We start from the raw sequence: 21,496 nt of genomic DNA, 5'->3' as shown, positions 1-21,496 counted from the left end.
GAAGACAGAAGGTTGTAAAGAGGCTGCTTATCCCTGCTTGAACAGCCTGCGAGCGCTGCAGACTCTGCTCGTCAGTTAATGACTGCGTATAGGAATAAAATTTGGTAATAACAGGCTTTTATTACAATAATCAACGTATGGCAGGATGAATGCCTGGGAGCTGAAACTGGACATAATTCAAATTAGAAATAAGGTACATTATAATGGCAGAGGACAAAATTAACCATTCCAGCAACTTGCCTACACCCATGCCAGACCATGGCACTGGAAATACTAAAATTAAGATTGGATTTTCTTTACAAGAGATCACAACTACTCATTTACTACAGCATCGTATTTAAACAGTGATAAATATTTTCTTTTTTTCCCCTCAAACTCATTTAACTGAAAAAATGCAGGAGAACGGATCTTTTAACTCTTTAGCTAGGAGTACTAACTTTCATTGAATTCTACTCCCTTCTCTTCCATCCAGTTAAGAAGTTGTCACCCTTGTTAATTCAGTTTAATAATTATCTTAAAGCCATCATGCCTTCTACACTATCATAAATTCTCAGCTTTCCTTAATTTGAAACATTAAATGTTTGAACTTCAAATTCAAACACTTAAAATGATGAACCCATCTCCCTTAAAACGCCAGTGCTAGCCTGACCTTTCTAAATCTGGCTCTGAAGTGACACTTGAGCTGTCAGCAACACTGGATTGTTTCAGGACTGCGTGGATATGATCCATGCTGCAGGTGCAGCTCTGTGAGTGAAGAGAGTCGTGCTTCTATAGCGTCTTTGTCTTAGTTCTTGAGTACTTTTCATAGTAAAACTACAGACAAGTGCTCCTCTGACAAAGGAAGGAGCCAAAGGAGCAAGTAGCTTTTGCAACCACTTCCCTGTTCACTTGTTGCCTTGATAGCAGCATGTCATGAAAGCATTAACAGCCCTGAAGGGATGTTGGAGGGATTTGGTGAGTACCAAAGGAGCAGTTTGTGTAAAGAGGTAGTGGAGCAATTACCAAAGCAATTGCTGAGGAAGATGCCATAACCGTTAGTAAAGAATCTCCACGTGTAGGACAGTTTGACCCTAAGTAAAAAACTTCACGCTTTAACCTTCCGGAGCAGAACCAGGTGCTTCACCTGGAGAAAGAAGATACATCATTATTTAAGCAACTGCTCCAGAGACATCTTAACATTACTGCCTCCTGCTGTTCATTGCCACACTGAGAGAGGGTCAGCACTCACGGGGTTCGATAAAGATCTGAAGGAAAGGTAACACCTCAAATCTGGCTTTCCGAAGATGCCTGTCTGTGCTCATGGTGTATTTTCCATTTCTTTAGTTCAGGTGTATCATTTATCAATTTTCAGGAAAAACCTGCAAAGCTGCAGTAACTTTGTGCATCCTGGGACGTGGGGAGGAACAGAAGCTAGTAAAGGATGGTATAGGGGACGGTTCTTTCCTCCTTAGAATGATGCATAAATACACTGAAGGTATCTTGCATCTGTAAGACAGATGAAAGCAGCAGGAACAAAAATATATTTAAAAACATACTTATATATTTCATAACTATATTTAAAAGGTGTTAAAGAACAACAAAGTTATGGGAGAAAATGATCCTGAGAAAGAAAGAGAAAAGAAATAAGCATTTCACAGGAAGAGGAGGACGATGAGATGAGAGAAACTTGCCTGCTAAATCATGTATTGTGCAGTGCAGGCATTGAGCGGTGTGTTTTTACAGTTAATACATGTATGTTTGACTATGGTATTTTTGCCTCCGTTTCCTCATAAATTAAGAGCTGCAAAGAAATAGTTCTGGTTAAGCTAAAAAGAACGGAGAAATGGGTGGTATTTCTAGAGGAGAGCTATTTTTCACTTACTGGGAAGACTTGAGAATTGTGCTCGCAACACTATTGGCCCTGGTTCCTCTCTCTTGTTTATATTTTGAATTTTCAAGGCACATACTGAATTATGCCAAGTGACAGAAGGGAAAATGTCTGTGTGGAGCAGAGTCATGCTCCCACAGGGAATTGGCTTCCTTGGCATATCAGTGTTTTCAGGCACTAGTGACCCTCTGAGTCAGAAATGGAAAGAAGAATGATGAGCCAGATTTTCAGACAGGCACGCACAATTAAACACATTTGAATGTGCCTTATTTACACTCGTAAGGAGTTATTTGTATTTCTCTCCTGAACAGTTTGAGCCTACCGTAACCTTTAATAGCCACACAGGTTGCTGCCCTCTCCAAGGGCTTGATTAGCTTGACCTTGCTTTCATCCTTTCTAGCAGCGATATAGCCCCCGACTGGGTAGAATAGATTTTGGCCAGCTGTAAGACATGCACAGTAGTTACAAGTTAATAGGGGAAAAACATGAGCTAGATGTAGGATATACATACAATGCAGGATCTACGTATGAATATGGAGCAAGAAGGTGAGAGGCTGAGTGTGTTTACTGAAGGCTTCTGGCAGCATGCGTTTTAGGCTGTGATTACGATTAGCATTTTCATATGAAGCTTCTCTCCCACTTAAAATTTGCAAGGCTGTAAACATGGCCCATTGCTTCTTAATATAGCAAACATGAGTAGAAATTATATATGCTCTCATGACTTGGCTTACACTTGAATCCAGCTTTCTGGGTGGGGAATAACTGATTTTGATGCCTCATGTGACCACTGATATAATTAATGACATTTTTACTCAAGCATACTTGTGCCAGAACCATAATTTTTTACGCAGGTGGTAAAGTTAGTTTGGTTTGTAGTATCTAGATTTGTACTATTGTCCAGCCTCCCAGACACGAAGAGAAGTCTACGTGCATAAACACGTGTCTTTCTTACTGTAGTAAGAAGAATGGTTCAGGGATGCTTTTGTTGAGTTCGAAAAACTCAGTGGAAAAGCTGAAAAGGCACGGCTGTGGTAAAAAATTGCAAAAAAAAGGGCAAGAAGTAGATGCAACTTTGTGGTTCATAGTTTATTTAAAAACACTGCAAGGGGGTCAGTATAAGCAGCCCTAAAATCTTTCTTCTGGATTAAAGAACCAAAACAAGAACTGGAATATTGCAATTAGCAAAATATACTACATTATTGGCAGAGTTCAATGAATGCAGGTAGTCCACCTGATTTCAGTGCCTATGTTTTCTGTGGCCAGAATACATGATAAGATAAAGCAAATGGAAACTCCTCTCTATATAATGGAAAATGTTGATAGATTGTTTTTTCTGTAATATTGATTTTTCTGAGCACAACCTTCTGTAAAAAACCCATCATCTCAAACTCTGGCTGCGTACACCAGTCAATGACACTTAGTCCCATTAGTGGGAAAATGGACATAACCACCTAGGGAGTCTCTCTTCAAGGAAACAGAAGCTGTTGGAAGACAGGCTGAAAGAGTCTCATCTCTTACTCAAACTAGTTAGAGATTTTGACCAACTGTGCATTCTGTTTAACCATAGAAAAACTACTCCAAGAGGATGTTCCCGTTATGGGGAGTTATACAAAAAATAGCCTCATTGTGACCAGAACGCTTGTGAGGGACCTGTAAAATCTCTGGTTTCACAGTTCTTGCCACCTGGGTCGCTCTGAAATGACCAAATAGTGAACTGAAGAGCAAGATGGCCTATGATAAAGTGGTAAGAGTGCAATGGACATGATACAAAATATCTTAAAATACCATGAAATTGGGCTTAACAATAGTTTGTTAAAAAACCAATGAATTGTAAAGGAAATTGGAAATGTAAATAACTGTGGCATATGTCTCCTGAATGTTAGAGGAGGTAGAGAAAACGTACACCATTTCCTGCAGATTCTGACAGTATCCTGAGCAGGGACTGGCTCTGAGCATTAAGGTGAAATCCAGTCATTCAAAGACATACCATCTATCTACAAAAAATACTTATTCTTTGGGGAAAAAATAAACACGCAATGGTTCTAAAGATGTATTGCACAAAGGACCTTCAGGCTCGATGATCAAGGACCTACATGTGGAAGCAGTTACCAGTCCTCCTGCAACTTTGGATGGATCAGCAACATAAGGTATGCCCCACTGTATATCCATTCCAAAAAACAAGAGGGTCTGAGCTATGAAGAGTCGCCACGTAGGACTGATTTGGGCAAACTGCTTCGTGGCTAGATCAATGTTCCCACCTGCAAGAAGTATACTGGGTTTGGATTCCAGAAATAAGTCTGTTGCATGGGAAATGTGAGCCATCCTATTCAGCACAGTTTGTAAAAGTAGCAGCCATCTGTTGGGGTTTATAGAAGGCTGAGAAACACAGGATGTTTACTTTTATTCAGATGTGCAGTGGATGTGCCTTGTATGAGCAGACTTGTTACAATGCTAATAAAACAACTGGGACATTAAGCTCAAGAGAAAAGCTTGTTTTATGTAGTAAAATTGAACTTGAGCAAGATAGAAAGCATTACAAATACACAGGCACACACACATATACCTAATCATTTAAGTAAAGGTCAGCAGAAAACAGGCCAGACAGAAATTCGGAACAAATACGGCACTAACTTTGAGACTAAATTGATTGCTTTCTGAGGTACTTTATGGAAACCAATCCCAAAAGAAATAATCTACAAAAGGTAAGATAAGGAAGGGTCCAGTTTCAAAATAAACCTACATGGCAAAATTACGAGCTGAGATTAGTTTAGATAAACTCTCTAAAAGGGGATTTTGCATTACTGACAAAACTCAAACATGGGTGCATAGAGTGTGAATCCAAGACCTCTAAAAATGAGTCAGTGGCATTCCCTTATCATTGACAGTGATCACCAAGACCACTAAGACACGTGAGACGAAACTGGGCTCAGGTGTCTTCAATTGCAGGAAAATGTCATACACAATGTGAATAACTTCATGCTACTGTGAATGTTAACCACCAAAGGGAAAAAATTCCCATGAGAGTTCAGAGGATGCAAGCAGAATTCTGCAAATGCTGAGAGAATGAATCCAAGAAGTAACCAAAGATGCAGATGGAGACGCTGGCAAACAGCATTAGCAACAGCTAAGGTTGTTTTTGCCAACAAAGGAAAAAGTTAAGTATAGTAAATCAAATAAAATTAAACATGTAACAGCAATAGATGCCCTACTTTTTTCTGCAAATGTCTTTTACCATTTTTTTTCCCAGGAGGTAATGAGTATTTTTGTAAATCTCAGTTGAAAGCAGACTACCTTACTTATATTTCTGTCTAATGGCTTGAATAAGCAGATAACATTTCAGATGGTAAATATTTTTGCAACTAAAATAAAATAAAGAATTCTGTATACATGGCATTCTGGTTGAAATATCCTGTAGATGGTCACCAGCAGGACCAACACTAGATGGTAATTTTCTTGAAGAAACAATTTGAATGGGATGATAGGCAATGGTACCATACGAAAGCTTTGGCATGCGTATTTGTTGTAATTCTGTCAATTTGTTAAAAGCAAAGCAGTGAGTCGTAGTGGGGAACAGGAGGCAAGTTAAATTGCTTACATCTATGTATCAAAACAGTTTGCTAAGTGCAACAATACCAGGAATTACGAAAAAATCTCTAAAGTAAATTCACTGTCGTGTATTAGAATGCTAGTGTGTACCTTCCTATAACATCCCCCCAAAAATAGCTGGATCACATTGGGAAAAGGGCAGAGGTGGGTTTCAATGGGTGTGGAATTATATTTGATGGGATCAGAACAGTTTGAATGTTAAGGAATGAAATTCTGTATCAAAAATAGTGTACTTTGGGAGAAAGTTCAGTAAGTCGGAAAGGATGTTTTATGTGGAAGATGGAGAAAATTTATTTTCATATATTCCAGGATGTGGCTTAAGTAATATTTAAGGTCCTAAACAAAGCTGCAGTGAGTTTTCAAGAAAGGAACCTAAGATCATAATATGAATTTGACCTAGGTATAAATCAGTGAAAAGAAAAAAAAATCACATTTTTAAATTGTACTCAGGCAGGCATTGAACAGTGTTGCCCAGGAGTATCTCACACTCAAGCTACAAGATGGTGATAAAATGTCAAGAACTAAGCTCTACAAAGATTACAGGACTAAAAAAATTGTCCCAACAGCCCATCATTAAAACCCAGTAACTGCAAGACATCAGAATTATTCTAGGACAAACTTGCAGGGAAGAGTTTGTTTGAAGAGCTCTCGTTAGCCATTTGTGTACTAAAAGCTCTCAATATTAGAATTTCATTGTCTAGTGTATTTTTGATGGACTTCAACACATGAATGCACACCTATAGAACTGCAGTTAGAGATGAATCTGCTCAGAAGTAGGAGCTCACCTAGAAAGACATATTAGAACTAAACATGACTCAGAAGTGCACAATTCCGTTAAATATTTATTTATTCAAGATGAGCGAACAGTCTATGTGATCTGATTATTTTTTATCTGTATTTGAGCTGAAATGGCTCAGTTGGGAGCCACAATTTCTTTGAATGTACTACATATAGCTTAAGATTAATTTTCCAGAGGTGTCTGCTGGTGCTGCTTGGTGCCTTAGCAAATCATGGTTTTAACTCCTCCTTGCATCTTAAAAAGGAAAATCTCAACTCTATTTTTGATCTTCTCTCATTCAAGTCTTGGCTATTGATTCTTGCTATAAATTCTTCCGGGACCCACCTGACACTGGATAATGTTGAAAATTCTCTCAGTGTGGGGACTGGATAGCATGTCAAAGAAGCCACTCGATAACGATAACATGCCAAATCTTATCATAACATATCACAGATTTTATATTGGCTCAAATTCTTCTATATTTACTGAGTTATCTCACCCTAAATCTGGTGTCTAGACTCCTCTATAGAACAGATTTTTAAAGTTGGTAGTGGTTTTTTATTTAGTGGCAAATAAGCTTCTAAACTCATTAATGTGTTGTACATGTAATGTATGTTGCAATTATGGTAGCCTGTTAAAGTACAAGGACAATTTAATCTCCTTGGTGCCCTTGGGCATCTGGTTTTTAAAATTTTGTTTTATTTGAACCTGTTCATACCTTTTGCCTCTATAACAGGACGTGAAAGCTTGTAGTACTCCATCTTGCCAGATAATGCAAGAACAAATAATACAAAGCAGTTTTGAAAAATAAGTCACTCATTCACCTATCTCCATCCCATCAAAGATCTTGACAGACCTCTATCAAATTCAGCCTGAAGTTTTTTCTTCTGAGCTCAAGATCCCCAATTTATTAATCCTCTCCTTGTGCGGGAATTGTACCAAGCCATCTTATTTCTTGGCTTTCTCTATGTTCTCTTCTAAATACAGTCTATAACAAATTACACAGAATTAAAGATAAGGAAGGATGCATGATGGATTTGTACAGTGGTATAATGATGTTTCCTGTTTTATTCACTAGTCCTTTCCTAGCCTTAGCATTCTCATCTCTTTTTGTCATCAAGTACTGGGGAGGCTTTAATGCTATTCCTTCTCAGTGTTTCCTAAAAATCAGTTTTATCAATGTGCTCCTTTAAAGTGAAACATTCTCCTCTCTCCAACTAAATTTTTAAACTTCCAGCACTTGCCCAGAAGAACACCATTTTTGTTCTTGTTTCAGTTATCTATTTTTGTGTGGTCTGCTTAGTCTGGAGATTGTTTAGGTGGTTCTTTGCTATTTTCTGTCTAACTCTAATCAATTTCTGTCTTTTTCTAGGATTCATAGCTTTTGGATTTCAACTCCAACTCCTGTCTCATGTGAAGTCCTTTCTTACAAGTAATTTGTAGGGTACCTGTAATTCCTGTACAGGGTCATGAAAGAACTACAAGCCTCCTTATTCACGTGATTTTCTCAGTGGCGAAATTATCCTATTTGTTTAACCCTGACAGTGGATCTGGGAAGATTTTAGAAAATGCTCTTACAATCTTTCTTTTCCTGTCCTTCCTATTTCAGCAGTATTCATAGAGATTCCTTTCCAGTGCTTCCCTACAGTAACATCTCTACTGCTGTACCCGCCAGCCAGGGAACAGACAGCAGCGCTGACTGTCTTGCACCCGTACTGCTTATGGCTAACCCCCGCTTAGAGGGGGTAGCTTTGTTTTGCTCAGTGTGAGTGTGTTGCTCTCCTGCTTATACAGCAGACCCCCAGGAGGATTTGTGTTTAGACCCCTGCCTAACACTCAGCCACTTCTTTCCAGGTACGTTTGCTCCTGTCTCTTAACAAGTTGTTCAAAGGCTCTGTGGAAGTGCCCTCAGCACCTGTACAGCCCCTCCTCTGCCCAGCTTCGTACCACAAGCTTTGGAACCCATTAAGACTTTTATTTTAAACTTACTTAAGTGCTTTAAGACTCCCCCTGATGTTAAGCATTCCCTACAACGCTGAGCTGAGCTACAGAAGAACACTTTCATTTGCCATAATTTGAAAACTTTGAATTTAAAAGTATCTAATAGGTTAAAGCTGTACCATGAGATAAAGAAGATAAAGCAAGTTGAAAAAAATACAACACGAATACTTGCTTGTTCTCTTTTATAACAAAGAGAACAAGATATCTCTATCTCAGCCTACTCCGTCCTCAGGGTCTCTGTACATGGGGAAAAATCTCAAGTGTTTTATCAACTGCTGCTGGAACCATGAGAGATGCACCAGGCTTGGGAGGGAGCTGGTAGGTATTTCACTGGAGATGTGGGAAGTGCTACGAGAGCAGCAGTTCATACACTTAAAGCACTGCTGGACACATTAACCAGACACCCTAACCAGACACTGGTATTTTACTCGTTTTATTTGTTCTTTTTGGGGTGTAGTGATGTAGGAAGCTGGGCCACAGTAGAAGGCGTTCATCTGAAGAGGATGGCTTTATATTGGGAGATCATAACAGCATATACGTTGGCTTATAATGCATTAAATGCAGTGATAACTGAAACGAGGAGACTTGATCACAAAGCGAAGAAATGGAAGCAGACCTCATTTCACTTGGGATTCAGACATACCCCAGTGGCACAGGGGACCACGTAACACATGGGCAGGTGCTCTGTTTCCAGGCGTAGTTTCAGGCACCAGAGGCAGCCTCATGGGTGGCTACCCTGGGAGAGAAGGGGGGAACGCTGGAACCTTCAGAGGCAGTTGGGGAGTGACAGTTGGAGAGAGGAGGTTGGCTGAGGAACACGCCGCAAAGCCCAAAGAAGGCACAGGAAAACAGGCAGCGAACAGAAGTTAACAAAAAATTCAGAAGACTAGGCTTAAAGGAATGCCCGGGGCCTGAAGGCAAGTTAAGACTCTGGGGGAGGGGAACAAAATAAGAACAAAAAAGTGAATTGGGGAATAAGTGAAAGCAGTGTTGCGCTAGGAGGAGGCAGCTAGCCAGCTGCAGAGGCGAGCAAGCTCCTACTTATCTTGCCACATTGACTACAGAAACAGACTTCAAATGACGCAGTGTCTATAAACAGAGAGGAAGAATTAGTTCCCATTTGGGTAGTTGTGTCTACGACCCTAAAATCCTTACCCCACACATGCATCAGGAATTCAGTTCCTGAGGGCACTGACAGTGTTATCGCATAGCTGATACAAGGAGGAGTGGCAGGCAAAAAGTAATAAGCACTTGCTTATTATTATAGAAACTTGGTACTGCAATTATAAATGTTGCCCACAAGTTGGACATACCATTCCTCCCCAAAATGTAAAACATATGAATCAGAAGTGAACTGCAGGGTAAGCAGACGAAATAGAATGTTTTTTCATTACACGAGTTTGATTCAAAAGTAAACAAAAAATCAGATTGTGCTGTTTCAATCAAATTGATGGAGCAGGACAGTTGCTTTGATGCGGTATTCCACTGTGTTCATTTTTGTTAAAAGATGTATCAGAAAAGCCTTGTTCGCACGCTGATTTGTCTCTTCAAACAGCACTGCTGCTTCCTCCATAACGCTTTCTCTTTCTGGTCTTTTTCCTGCTGGTCTGAATAATTAGTTCTCTGGGGAGATCAAGTCTTTTCTTGCTTACTAGTATTGGAATAGGGAATATCTGAACTAATCCCATGGTACCCGTGAAAATGCTCCTTTTGACATATAGGAGATCCTTTATGGAGCATTATGTGACCCTTACTGTAGACAAATACACGTCAGATGTGCTACGTGAAACATTTACAAGCTCCAGCTAGACCCATTTATGTTTATCACTCAATGGAGCAGGACTTCCACAGTGGTATCTACGTAGCAATCCTGTTTGATAAGCTGCTATGTAAAGAGCAGAATGCCAATGTGGATGCAAGCTCTGTATTCCTGCCTGGGTGGCCATAACAGATGGTCTATAGTGGAACTTCAGTCACACAAAAAAACGTGAAGCGGCATAAATCTGAGTCACTGGTACAAAATCTCTGTTTTGGAGGACTCTTGACTGCTGTTCTGACTGTTCAGGTGCTAAAAAGGACAGTGCCTAACTGGTGAGGAGCTGGCCCTGAAAATTCCTTTTTAAAGTAGTTTTTAAAATCCCTTTTGTGGGTCAATAAGGCAGTATAACTTTTAAAAAGGATAGGCTTGTCTTTTGTCTTTGATAGCAGTGGAGTGACACTGATCAAAAGAACTTGTTATGGCTCGTGGATCTTCAGGAAGGGCTGCAGGTATTGAATGTGTGCATATTTTTATATATATGCGTACACACTTGTATGTGAGATATTGGTCATGTGAACTTTATCTGATGACAGTTAACTTTTATTCTTGCAAATTGTTATTATATATATTTACACAAACACATATATAAATATATACAGATACACATCTATGTAAAACACCTGCAGTACTTATTTCTTCTCCATCTCTGCTTGGGATTCATGTAATCATTTTTAAAGTAGCAATTTTTACAAAACACAGACTAAACAGAGGAGAAGGACAAGTAACAGTGACCCTTTGAAATACTAGCAGTTTTACATTCATATCTTCATTGTGGTCTTAAATCTCCTCACAGATGGAGACTTTACAGACCAAAGTAGAAAAAAGAAAGCAACCTGGAAATAAAAGGGAAGCCAACTTTGTAAACTCTGCTGGCCAAGTGATAAAGAAAAGGTAAGATTTCTGTTTATTCACTGTTAAAGCCTGTATTTTTCTTGAATTGTTACCACACAAACATCACCTGATATAAAACACATCATAAAAATGCTTTACACAATCAAAATGGACAAAACATACCACATGATGCATTTTTCATATAAGAAAGAAACTAGCCGAATGCATTATTTACCAGCTTGTTCAGCTATACCGAAGAACTAATTCTATAGCTATTATACAAAGACAGAATGAAAAGTAAAAAAACTCCGTGTGCACACCATAGTGGACTTGCACAGCAGTCTTGATTTTTATCTCTTCAATGGCAGTTATTTTAATAAACACCCACATCACATGCTTCAGTTTCAGATTTTCAGTGTTTTACAAAGATGGATTTCATTTCATACTGCAAAGACCAAAGTACAAACATGTAAAACGACATGCTCAACTTCACCTAAAAAGCCAGTCTAGCCATCAGATTGTGCTAGAACTTCCCTTTTGCAGAGCATGCCATCAATAACTTTATGAGCTGCTCATTGCACTGTTCAGTCCAGACCAAAAGCAGACACAGGACAGTGAATAAATCTGAGAATTAAAGTATGTCACTGACAAACACAACTAACAGAATTAAGTACATGTAACAAAGCAAGACGTGCATCTGCAGGTTCTGTCCCTCACTGATGGAGGCAACAGGAAGTTATGGTGTTTTTGCCAGATTTTACCTTATATTGGTATAAAACCCCCCTGACCTACATTCTTTGTTATCAACCCTTGCTTGCATTTAGATTATTTTAGCTGGTTTAGTTTAAGTCAATGTAAACTTTTAAATATTTACAAATATGTACAAATCTCTCTTCTAAGTTTAGAGTTACACAACCATTCTGTAACCATGTCGCGGTTCAATCTTAGTTAAGTTTTGTTTTTTAAATACAATTCTTGCAAGAAATGCAATCGGTTTATAAAGGATGACAAATTTTACAGTCTTCTGACTTAAAATCATGTGGAATTTTATTTTAAAAGATGTCTTCACTGCTTGATTGTCCAACTGTCCAGCAATAAAAATGAAGGGATAGCATTAGGGCTGTTGCAGTAAATCATTTCTCAAGTAGCATTACTGTCTACTTGAGAGAGAAATAACTGGCTTGGTAGGTCAGCAGAAATGGATGCGGGGGTAAAACAGGTCAGCAAAATTGTGAATAGATCATACTGACTCAAAAGTATTTGTATTGGCACATGTAAACAGGAATGTAGTCTGTGACAGGCATGACAGCAGATGCTGGCGTTGTTGAGGCCTTAACTGTAGTACTGTGTCCAGTCTTGGGTGCTGCAGTTCAAAAAAGATGTGAAAGATTTTGAGACAACACAGGGAGACGAAATAAGCATCCTGAGAGGATTAAAACTGTGACACACAAGAAAGGATTGAAATGAAGTAGAATTGCTTAGTCTATAGGTAGAAAAATTTAGGGGAGACATATTTCTTAAGGTATGCAAGAGGCATACTGAGAGACGAGAGGCAAAACTGTTCACGTCCATTACAGTTATACTTCAGTAGCAGTGAGCTTTTATTTTAACTAGTGTTCCAGGTTCCTTAATGTGAGCTGGGCCAGGGAACTTACCTGGCTGAAAATTAGCAATTTTGAAAGTAGTTTCACAACAGCTTAAATCACTCTAAATCGAGTCTGTCACAGTCCCACCTCCATTATACCAACATTGGTACTCACATACCTGGAGAGTAAGCTGAGTCAAGAAGCTGAGCGGGAAAAAAACTAGGTATCCTTTGTAGGATTAGTAATGTTCAGAGGGCTCAGGCACACACTACCTGCACAAACAGGGGGGACGTGACTGACCCATCAAAGCAAACCGCTCTCAAATCACCCTTTGAGCCCATTTCCTAAAAAAATTACTGTACCTCAGAGGGTTTTGGTCCTATCAACACAGGAGGACTGCTGTTCATATGAGTAAATTTTTTTTTTCTGTCAGAAATACAGGGGAAACAGTGGAGAGTATTTTCAAACATAATAGACATTAACACCATTAATTGTATTTTGGGGAAAAAAAAACCAACCACCAAACACGAAACCATCAGGTAAATAAATTTAAACAAGATTTACGATATTTAACAATAATATTTACAAGCACTCGTTGTGCCGGCCGCTATACATATAAATACACTTTAAAAAAAAAAAAAAAGGCAAAATGATTCAGACAACAATCATACACTGGCTAAAGAAACCCAAGGGTGAGGGGCGCAGGGCTGCAGAAACCCTGTCGCCGAGAAGTAAGCCACTGCTTCCCGGCTCTCTTTACGGAGCACAACAAGGAAACGCCGGGCCGTGCCTGAAGCGGTTCGGTCCCTCCGGCGGCCCCGCGGTCTCTCGCACAGCCAGGCCGGCCCCAGGGCCCCACGGCGAGCCGGAGGGAGGCCCCTCCCGCCCACGGCCCTCCCTGGGAAGGAGGGTCTGGGCCCCCCTAAGAGGGCCCGGTGCGGCGGGACGGGGACTGTACCTCAGCATTAGCAGGGTTTTCCCTCAGCATTGCCGGGTTTTTTACCTCAGCCGACGGGCCTCGCTCTCGGCCGGCGCTCCCCCCCGGCCCGCAGAGGGACGAGAAGGGCGATGGCGATGACGAGCCGCTCACTGCTGCGCGCCGCCCCGGCCAGCACCGCCTCCTCCTCCGGCAGCTCTCCCCTTTCCCGGCTGTCCCGGCGGCGGCGGCGGGCGCCAATGAGGCGGCGCGTCCCGGCGGCAGGCTCCAGTGGGCGGGCGCGGGGGGCGGGCCGCGGGCCGGGGGGCGGTGGCAGCACGCTCGGTTGTGAGTGAGTGAGTGAGTGTGTGTGAGTGAGTGCCATGGCCGGAGCCCGCTGAGAGTGACAATAGGAGCGAGCCGGAGCGCGACCCCGACGCCCACCGGGACCCCCCCTCTCACCTGAGCCGGCCGCCGGTGGAAGAGGCCTTCCCTCCCCTCGCAGCACCGCCGCGCCGCCCGCCCGGCCTGCCCCCCCCCCGGCCGCCCGCACCGCGCCCGCCGCTCCCCCTCGGCTCGGCCCGCACTCGGCTCCCCCCGCGCCCCCCCCGCCTCCTCAGGGCCCCTCCGCAGGGCTCCGCCGGGAATGTGAGTGAGGCAGCAGCCATCGCAGGCAGGGGGCCGCGCCGAGTGCATGGGACTGAGCGGAGCCCGAGCAGCCGCCCGCTCCTGAACCCGCCGCCAACGCCGCCCTGCGCTGGGGAGGCCGCCAACGCCGCCGAGGCCTACAGGCTCCTGCGCCGCCGCCGCCGCCGCCGCCGCGGCAGGGACCGAGCCCGGCGCGTATCACACTCGGGCCGCCGCCGCCAGGCATCGGCCGCGCTCCGCCAAGCCCGGCTCACGCCGCCGCCGCCTCCCTCCCCGTCTCCGGCTTCTCAACCAGGAGGGTCAAGGTAACTCCATCCCTCCGTCCCTCCGCGCCGGCCCGCGGGGGAGCGGCGAGGCGGCGGCGGTGCGGGGAGGAGGCGCGGGCGGGCCGAGGCGGGGGGGCCGGGCGGCGGTGAGGAGGCGCGGGGGGCTGCGGGGAGGACATGTTCCAGCTGCGGTGCTCCGCGGCTCCCTTCTGGAAATGACAGCCGATAGCAGCAGGCGGGAGGCAGCTAATTACACCTCTGCTTCCCCGGGCGCGGAGCGAGCCTCTGGCTCCCTTCCCCGGTGATATCCGTCGGTATTTTCACGTCCACTCGCCTCTCCGTGCATTACACCCCCCTCCCCCCCGGGGACAACAGATCTGATGTGCGTGGCTTCGTATTTACCAAAATACTTCGGGAATAAGATAAGATCCCCTGCTGAAAGAAACAAGAAGCAGCGGCTGGGTTTGCAGCTTTCCCACTCGCACACAATAAATAATCTCGGGCTTTTTTTTTTTTCCCCCCACTGTTCGTTGAAACAGTGTGTTCCACTGTGATAGTGTATTCAAGGAAGCGAATGTTCGTTTGGAGAGATGAAAAAAAGATCAGTGTTTACTGTAAGGTTGTTAGGCTGGATGTAGTCTTGTTGAATTAGAATTAGATTTTAATAATTTATAAAGCAGGTTAGGGAAACTGTTACTAAATTTACAGCAGAGAAGTGTCAGTAAAGCTTCTTGCTGACACAATGATCCTGCAGTTTAAGTGATCTACTTTAGTCCCTGTCCGTTATTATTGGTGTTTTTGGTAATTTAATTTTGAGAGAGCGCGCAAACATTTCTGCAGAAATGGTTACACTTTAATGATGCACGTGATGAGGAGGTGAATCTTTTTGATGAGATGAAATAGGGCCACCCAATTCAGGTTTTAAGAATATATTTTTGCTGATATTTCCAGAATTTGGTTTATGTAACAGGTAACTTTGTGTTTGTATGTTTTTTGGCGGACTGTTGAAATCTTAGAAGTGGGTTGCTAAAGTACAGGCCATTCTATTTCAGTTTATCTGACTTTTTTATTTATTAATCTTGCCTAGGGCCTGAATGCCCTGGTGATGGTGGCATTTTTTTTCCCCCAGATGATAAACAAGAGCGGTTTAATGTACAGGTTCATGTTGCTGATAGTATATTATATTTAGAAAGCATAAGTTGGTAGTGAAAGAATATCTCAGGAGAAATCAAAAAGATGGAATACGGTTTTTTCATTATTGTAGTGCCAGCTGCACAGTTCAGCTTCTGGGTGCTGCACATGCTTCCTCGAAGAAGCTATGGAGTTTATACTTCCATTTTTGATAGATTTAGTGCACGTATATGTAATTTTGTATTAAATAGTTCTTATCTTTCGGAACTTGTTTACACTGTTGCAATAAATCGTACTTTCTAAAGCTTTTCTTACGAAAGATAAACCCAAATAATGTCTGTTTCAATGGATTTAATAATTTATGCAGCATATGAGTAACCAAATATTTTAATAAAATAAGTACTCGAAAGTGTTCTCTATATTGTGGAATCGACTTCTTTTAGCATACGAGTCACTTTGGTAATTGAAGTCAACAGACATTGAGGATGAGTAATGCTTTCCAAGGACATGTTCTAAGACCCTGATCCTGCAAATGCTTATACCGATGCTTAACTTCGCACGAGTGTGTAGCCTTACTGAAATCAACAGAGCTGCTCTTGTTAATGATCATGTTATTAATGCAGATAGTTCTGTTGATTTCAGTAGAGATGCACATGCTGGTGAAGTTAACTGTACACAAAGCTGCTTGAAATATGCAGGCCTAAATTCCTCCTATCTCGTTTCCCTTAAGTATTACTCATGTATTTCACCAAGATGTGATGGGCCTTTTTAACAGACAGGACAAGACTGGTAAATACAATAGCTGGATGGATTAATTCACTGTTTAAATGTTTGCTTTTGGTATTTCTTAGTAGTATGGAATCAGCTACAGGAGTACTACCAAGGCAAGTTTTATAGGAAGAAGCAATGCTTATTTCTTAGACCAGCTGATAGAGTTGGGAAACAAACAAACTTTTGCTTGCAGAAACCTTTTTTGGCTCTCTGCCTCTCCCTGCAAACCTTGTCTGGCTTATACCCTTAGAACAGTTATGGCTGCCACACTGCTATTCTTACAGAAATGCCAGAATGTGGAATAGCTATGTGTAAAGAGACTCACAAGAAAACAACTGAGTATTTCTAAAATGGAGAATAAAGAAGTCACGTATAAAATTTGTCAGTGTTAGTGAGATTGTGAAGCATAGCAGTACTTTTTGCTATACTTTCTTAAATTTCTATAAAATCTTGTATGTAGGTGTGGCAAATAAACTGAATTTTTCTTTTGTCCTATTTTTTTCATCCTATGGATATTGATGACTTTAATGCCAAATAAACATTTGTGCCTTTTTGTGTACCCATTCTTTAGCATGCATGGTGCCTTGCAGAATGAGTTGAAATCACTTCATCCCAAAGAACATATAGTTTAAGGCTACAATCCTATGTCAAGTCTACAGGTGTATGAAGTTCTATTGACGCAATGATGTCAGCATTAGGTTTGAATTTTTCCTGTTGCAGGATTTTTGGCAAATGGGAGACACAGATAAAAAAGTGAAAAGAAGAATTATTAACTGTTCCATTAAGTTTATTTAAGTATACATACAATTTGTATGTATGTTGGTGGGTTAGCTCTCTTAACAGTCTATTTGGGTGAGTTGTCAGCAGGAGAGTGGTGTGGAAAGAAGATTTTTGGAAAATTTAGGTTAAACTCTACTCATGTCATCCATTTGGAATATGTTTGTAACATTTGTTTTCCTTCAGTAGGGATATGTCCTCAGCACCAACTACTCCTCCATCAGTGGATAAAGTAGACGGATTTTCTCGGAAGTCCGTCAGAAAAGCCAGACAGAAGAGGTCGCAAAGCTCCTCCCAGTTTAGGTCTCAGGGCAAGCCTATCGAGTTAACTCCCCTGCCTCTGCTAAAAGGTAAGATCAAGAATGATTTTTAATGAATTGAACAATTTTACTCTATAGCCAACTTCTAAACTCAAAGTATTCTATTGCCAGAAATTGCAGGGAAATTTTGCTAGCAATGAGAAGTGTTTCATGCCAGAAATGTATGTATTTAAGCTCTACAAAATATTTTATCTGTGACTTGAGAGTGTGGTAATTGTTTGCAATACTTCTGAAAGTTTTAAATGCTAATGTTAACCTGTACCATGACTTGAATTTTCAAGGCACTCAGGCTACGTGTAAGTATTCTAGTTTGTGAATCCTTAACAGTTAATGTAAATGAACAATAATCTTGGTAAGGGTAAATTGACTTGTGAGCAGAGGGGAACTGGTTTTTAGTGTCTTTCCTTGACACGTGGGTCTGCAACCTGTGACAATGGTGCCAAAGGCAGCCCACAGGCCTATTTTGAATGCATTTCAGCAAGGTATTAGTGGGGAGATGGGACCCTCTCTCATGCCATTTGTGAATGGGTAGCTCCCAGCTCCTGGCTGCTGCTAGTTTTGAAATCGAGGGGTCCCATGAGCTGCAGCCTCTCAAGAGGAAAGATGCTGCCAGTCAGGTCTTAGGCAAGACACTACTGTTTTGAGAGCCTGCGTATCCCCGCTCTGGTTGAGTTTCTGCTGGCAGATTTAACCTCTAATTTGGGAAAGAAAAGTATGATCCAGCATACTACTCTTGAAAGGATGCCAATGTCTCTGTAATATCTTGAATGCTTCCCCTAAATCCCAGTTGTCACGGAATTTCAGTACAAATCCAGGGGCCAAAAGCACCTCTCAGAATTATGTGTGTCTGGTGAGGAAGGGGGAAATGCCTTTGAGAAGTATTTCTTTTACACTGAATTCTCAAATGGTTTATTTAATTTTGTGGATTTTTTTTTATTGCTATTCTTCTTTTCTGCTATAGGTAGTGAAAATAAGCATGGTTGGTGCTGATAATTCTGGAAAATAACAAGATTAATAGGTTTAATATTATGTCTGTCCCATTTTTGCTTTGTGGGCAAGTATATTTCTCACATTCCCTCCTCTACCTGTTTGACAAATTTGTTAATCAGAGTATTGAAATATGTAATAAATGTGTAATTGTACTTTGGTTTAGTTCTTAACCCCACTTCTTCATAAGAAGAGAAAAGTTGCAAAAAAAAAAAAATCAAACCAACCCCCACAAAAATCTCACGCCTTAATGTGTGTCTTTTAATTTAATTAGAAGTAGGATTCTAGGATTAGTTCTAGTGGAGTTGTCATTAAAATATTTGGGGCTTCTTTCTGTGCAATGGCTGTAAGAATGCACAAATGGCCATACTGGGTCAAAAGAAAGGTCCATCTAGCCCCACTGCTTTGTGCCTGACAGTGACCGACTTGGAAGCATGGAGGAGAGTAGAAGAGCGGGAGGCCAGGAGTGATGCTGTACCAGAATGCTCCCCCCCTTCAGCATTTCTCAATTTAGGGCCTGTTGGTGCCAGTGGATTTGACTTTGTAGTCTGCAATGAGTGTTATTTTATGAATTTTTCTCATTTTGTGACAGTATGCTAAAGAAGGAGATGCTCCTTTAAAACAATTTTAAAGCTCAGTTGTATACTTTTGCAGGTCATTTTTGATATGCAGGTCATTTCCTTTGAAAATACTAGTTGCTACACTTCAGAAGGTGAATGGAGTTTATCCTTTGGCTTAAATGGCTTGATTACTGGAAGACATTGAGATTTGTATAAATGAGGAAATTGATGTAACAATTATTTCATTCTATTATATAGTCCCATTGAGGGAATAAAGTAGGCATGTGCACAAGCATAAGAAAAACGTTGCCTTTGTCCGAGGACCTGGCCTTTCGGAAACACAGGCATATGCAGGTGCTTAATTTGACTACTGTAGCTAGTCCCGTGGATTGAGATATAAAACTATAATAAGATAAAACAAACAGATGGGGAGCAGAGAGTGTTGGTGAGACATTTATGATTAGTGTCACAATGAGTTACAGTGGTCCAGCTTCAAATTAAGAATCTGATCCTGTGAGTTAGTTTTCCCTCTTTGACTTAATGTGGATTCCCAGAGGCACAGGGATCTACCTGTGCAGATTAATTTGCAGGATTTGGGCCTAACAATCTATCTGAAACAGCAATGGTATTGGTTCCGGCTGAAGAGACACTGGCAGTTAAAAATCATGCTACCGTTTGGAAATATTCTTGACCTACATTAATATTTGTAACATTCAGGATTATTAAACCTGAAAGAAGTAAGGAAACAATTTTCGCCTGCATTTTTCATAGTTTCTTGGCCAATTGCCTGAAGTCCTAATTTTTTAAACCCTTAGGTTTAAACTTATCTTCAAACAAGTGATTACTCCTATCACTTCAGTCCAGTAACCATATGATTTCCAATTTTATACATATTGTTTGGGTCTCTCAAACCAAAACAGAGAAGAGATTTTAGCAAAATAGCTTTTTAAAGTCTCAGAAAAATGAAATCAGTTTGGAGATTTACAGTTGCAAGTTTATTTAAACTTCTTGTTTTGGGTAAATTTCAAGTTTAATTAAACCTCTTCACAAATATTTCAGTACGGGAAATTTTTAGAGGACAGACCTCGAGTTCAACCTTAGACGTATTTCATATTCATGATGGAGGGACTTTGCTGACAAAAACATGCATGCTGTGCTCCCTTTTTTTTTTTTTCTATAACTGTATTACATATTGACATTTGCAGTCTGCCTTCTCTCAAACAGCACTTTTATGGACTTCAATATCTTCTTTGATTACAAGAATCATGTATGCAGAAAACTAGATAAATGCTTAGTCCATTCTTTGCAAGTTTTTATACTATGCCTGTCACCATAATGATTTGAGCACCTTCCAGTAGTGTATTAAGTGACGTGACTACACATCTGTCACATCTTATCTGCTCTCATTCCTTTCCCTAGGGGCAGAGTCATGTATAGTGAAATGGCTTGTTTTGGTAGTGTTTTAATGCAGTCTGTTGCCTTTTGTGAACATACATGCTTGTATTGCAAAAACAGATAGATAAGTCTGCGTTGTTGTTCATTTGGTAATAAAAATGTTTCAGGAAAGAAAAGTAGAAGAGACGGTATGTTTTGATGCTATGTGCAAGTCTGAAGGATAACCTGCTATTTAGGAAATGTAATAAGAATAACTGGAATTTTCAGTATGGCTTATTCCAGAAAAAAAAGTATAGAGAAATTAAGTTGTTACTATTGGGTTTTTTGTTTTTGTTTGTTTTGTTTTTTTAATTAACAGAAGTGTGTGTATTGTATCTTCTTGTAAACAAACATTTAATATATTTGGAAAATAAGATGTGCCTTCTGAGGCTCTGTTGGGCTGAGTTTAAGGCTTTCAAAAGCCACAAGCCAACAAGCTGCTATGTTTGCCTACAGTAAAGACTTAACTTTTCTGATAATTATATTCTTATTTATTGCATTGTGACTAAATCTAATTTGGAATTATCTTTATTTAGTATGACTAATGTCCAATGTAACTTTAAAACCAGCCTTTTCTTCTTTGTTTCAAGTGTAGAGGAATGGGACGAGAAGTGCATATGGAAGTTGTGATACAATTCTCCTGCATTTTCAATATCTGTACTTTTATATATGGTTCAATCTCGCATGCATTTTCAAATGTTTGCATGCTCTTGCCTGGTATATCTTGCAGTGCATTATGGCTTTTGATTTTGGCTTTACTTTTAAAGAGGCTATTGGTATCATCAAGGCTGGCAGGTCCCCTAGGTCACTGATTTGTGGCAGAGCAGTCCTGGTGAAGGACCCTTTTCTGGCAATAAGTATTCCACCTCTGTGCCTTAGTCAAACCCAGCCCAAGTTTGTTAACCAAGTTTGTGGCATGCCTCAAATCATGCTTGTTCTGTAGAGGAAGATGGTATTGTGCGTGCATTGGATAGGTGTATTACTTATTGGAGGGTTATTTTACTTTCATTTTGTATAGATACTCTTTTTACTTAGAAGTCTCTAGAGGTAGACCGCTAGGAGTGCAATGTTAGAAAGCAATTGGTATTGCAGTACTGGACATGTGAAAACAGAGCAATTTCAGTATTACCTGTATAAGGGGAAGGGGAGTTCATTTGTGTTTCTGCCAGTATCTGTAATGGTAGGGGAGTGTCCAGAG

At 40.9% G+C, this 21,496-nt stretch overlaps 1 protein-coding gene and 1 long non-coding RNA gene across 5 annotated transcripts in view; one reads left to right on the top strand and one right to left on the bottom strand.

The window, feature by feature from the left end:
- Nucleotides 1–10,589: 10,589 nt before the first annotated feature.
- Nucleotides 10,590–13,619, bottom strand: LOC142082660 (uncharacterized). Of its 2 annotated transcripts, none has more exons than XR_012673778.1 (2): nt 13,492–13,619; nt 10,590–12,265 (listed from the first exon to the last, which is right to left on the bottom strand). It is a non-coding gene; the product is annotated as an uncharacterized LOC142082660 (long non-coding RNA). The 2 variants fall into 2 exon arrangements; XR_012673779.1 differs by having other exon boundaries at nt 13,447–13,616.
- A 147-nt stretch (nt 13,620–13,766) lies between these two features.
- Nucleotides 13,767–21,496, top strand: part of PPP2R5E (protein phosphatase 2 regulatory subunit B'epsilon) — a 76,251-nt gene continuing 68,521 nt past the window's right edge. For 2 of the 3 annotated variants that reach the window (XM_075150891.1, XM_075150893.1), the window contains exons 1-2: nt 14,053–14,357; nt 17,184–17,347. In XM_075150891.1, coding sequence (XP_075006992.1) covers nt 17,191–17,347 — 157 coding nt within the window. In that variant the 5' untranslated portion in view covers nt 14,053–14,357; nt 17,184–17,190. Of the gene's footprint in view, nt 14,358–17,183; nt 17,348–21,496 lie in introns of all 3 variants that reach the window. The other variant, XM_075150892.1, reaches the window with a different exon arrangement.

This window comes from Calonectris borealis, chromosome 5 (assembly GCF_964195595.1).
Source record: "Calonectris borealis chromosome 5, bCalBor7.hap1.2, whole genome shotgun sequence".
Classification (NCBI taxonomy): domain Eukaryota; kingdom Metazoa; phylum Chordata; class Aves; order Procellariiformes; family Procellariidae; genus Calonectris; species Calonectris borealis.
Note: the sequence above shows the minus strand (reverse complement) of the source record. Positions and strands in the feature narration are given on the sequence as shown.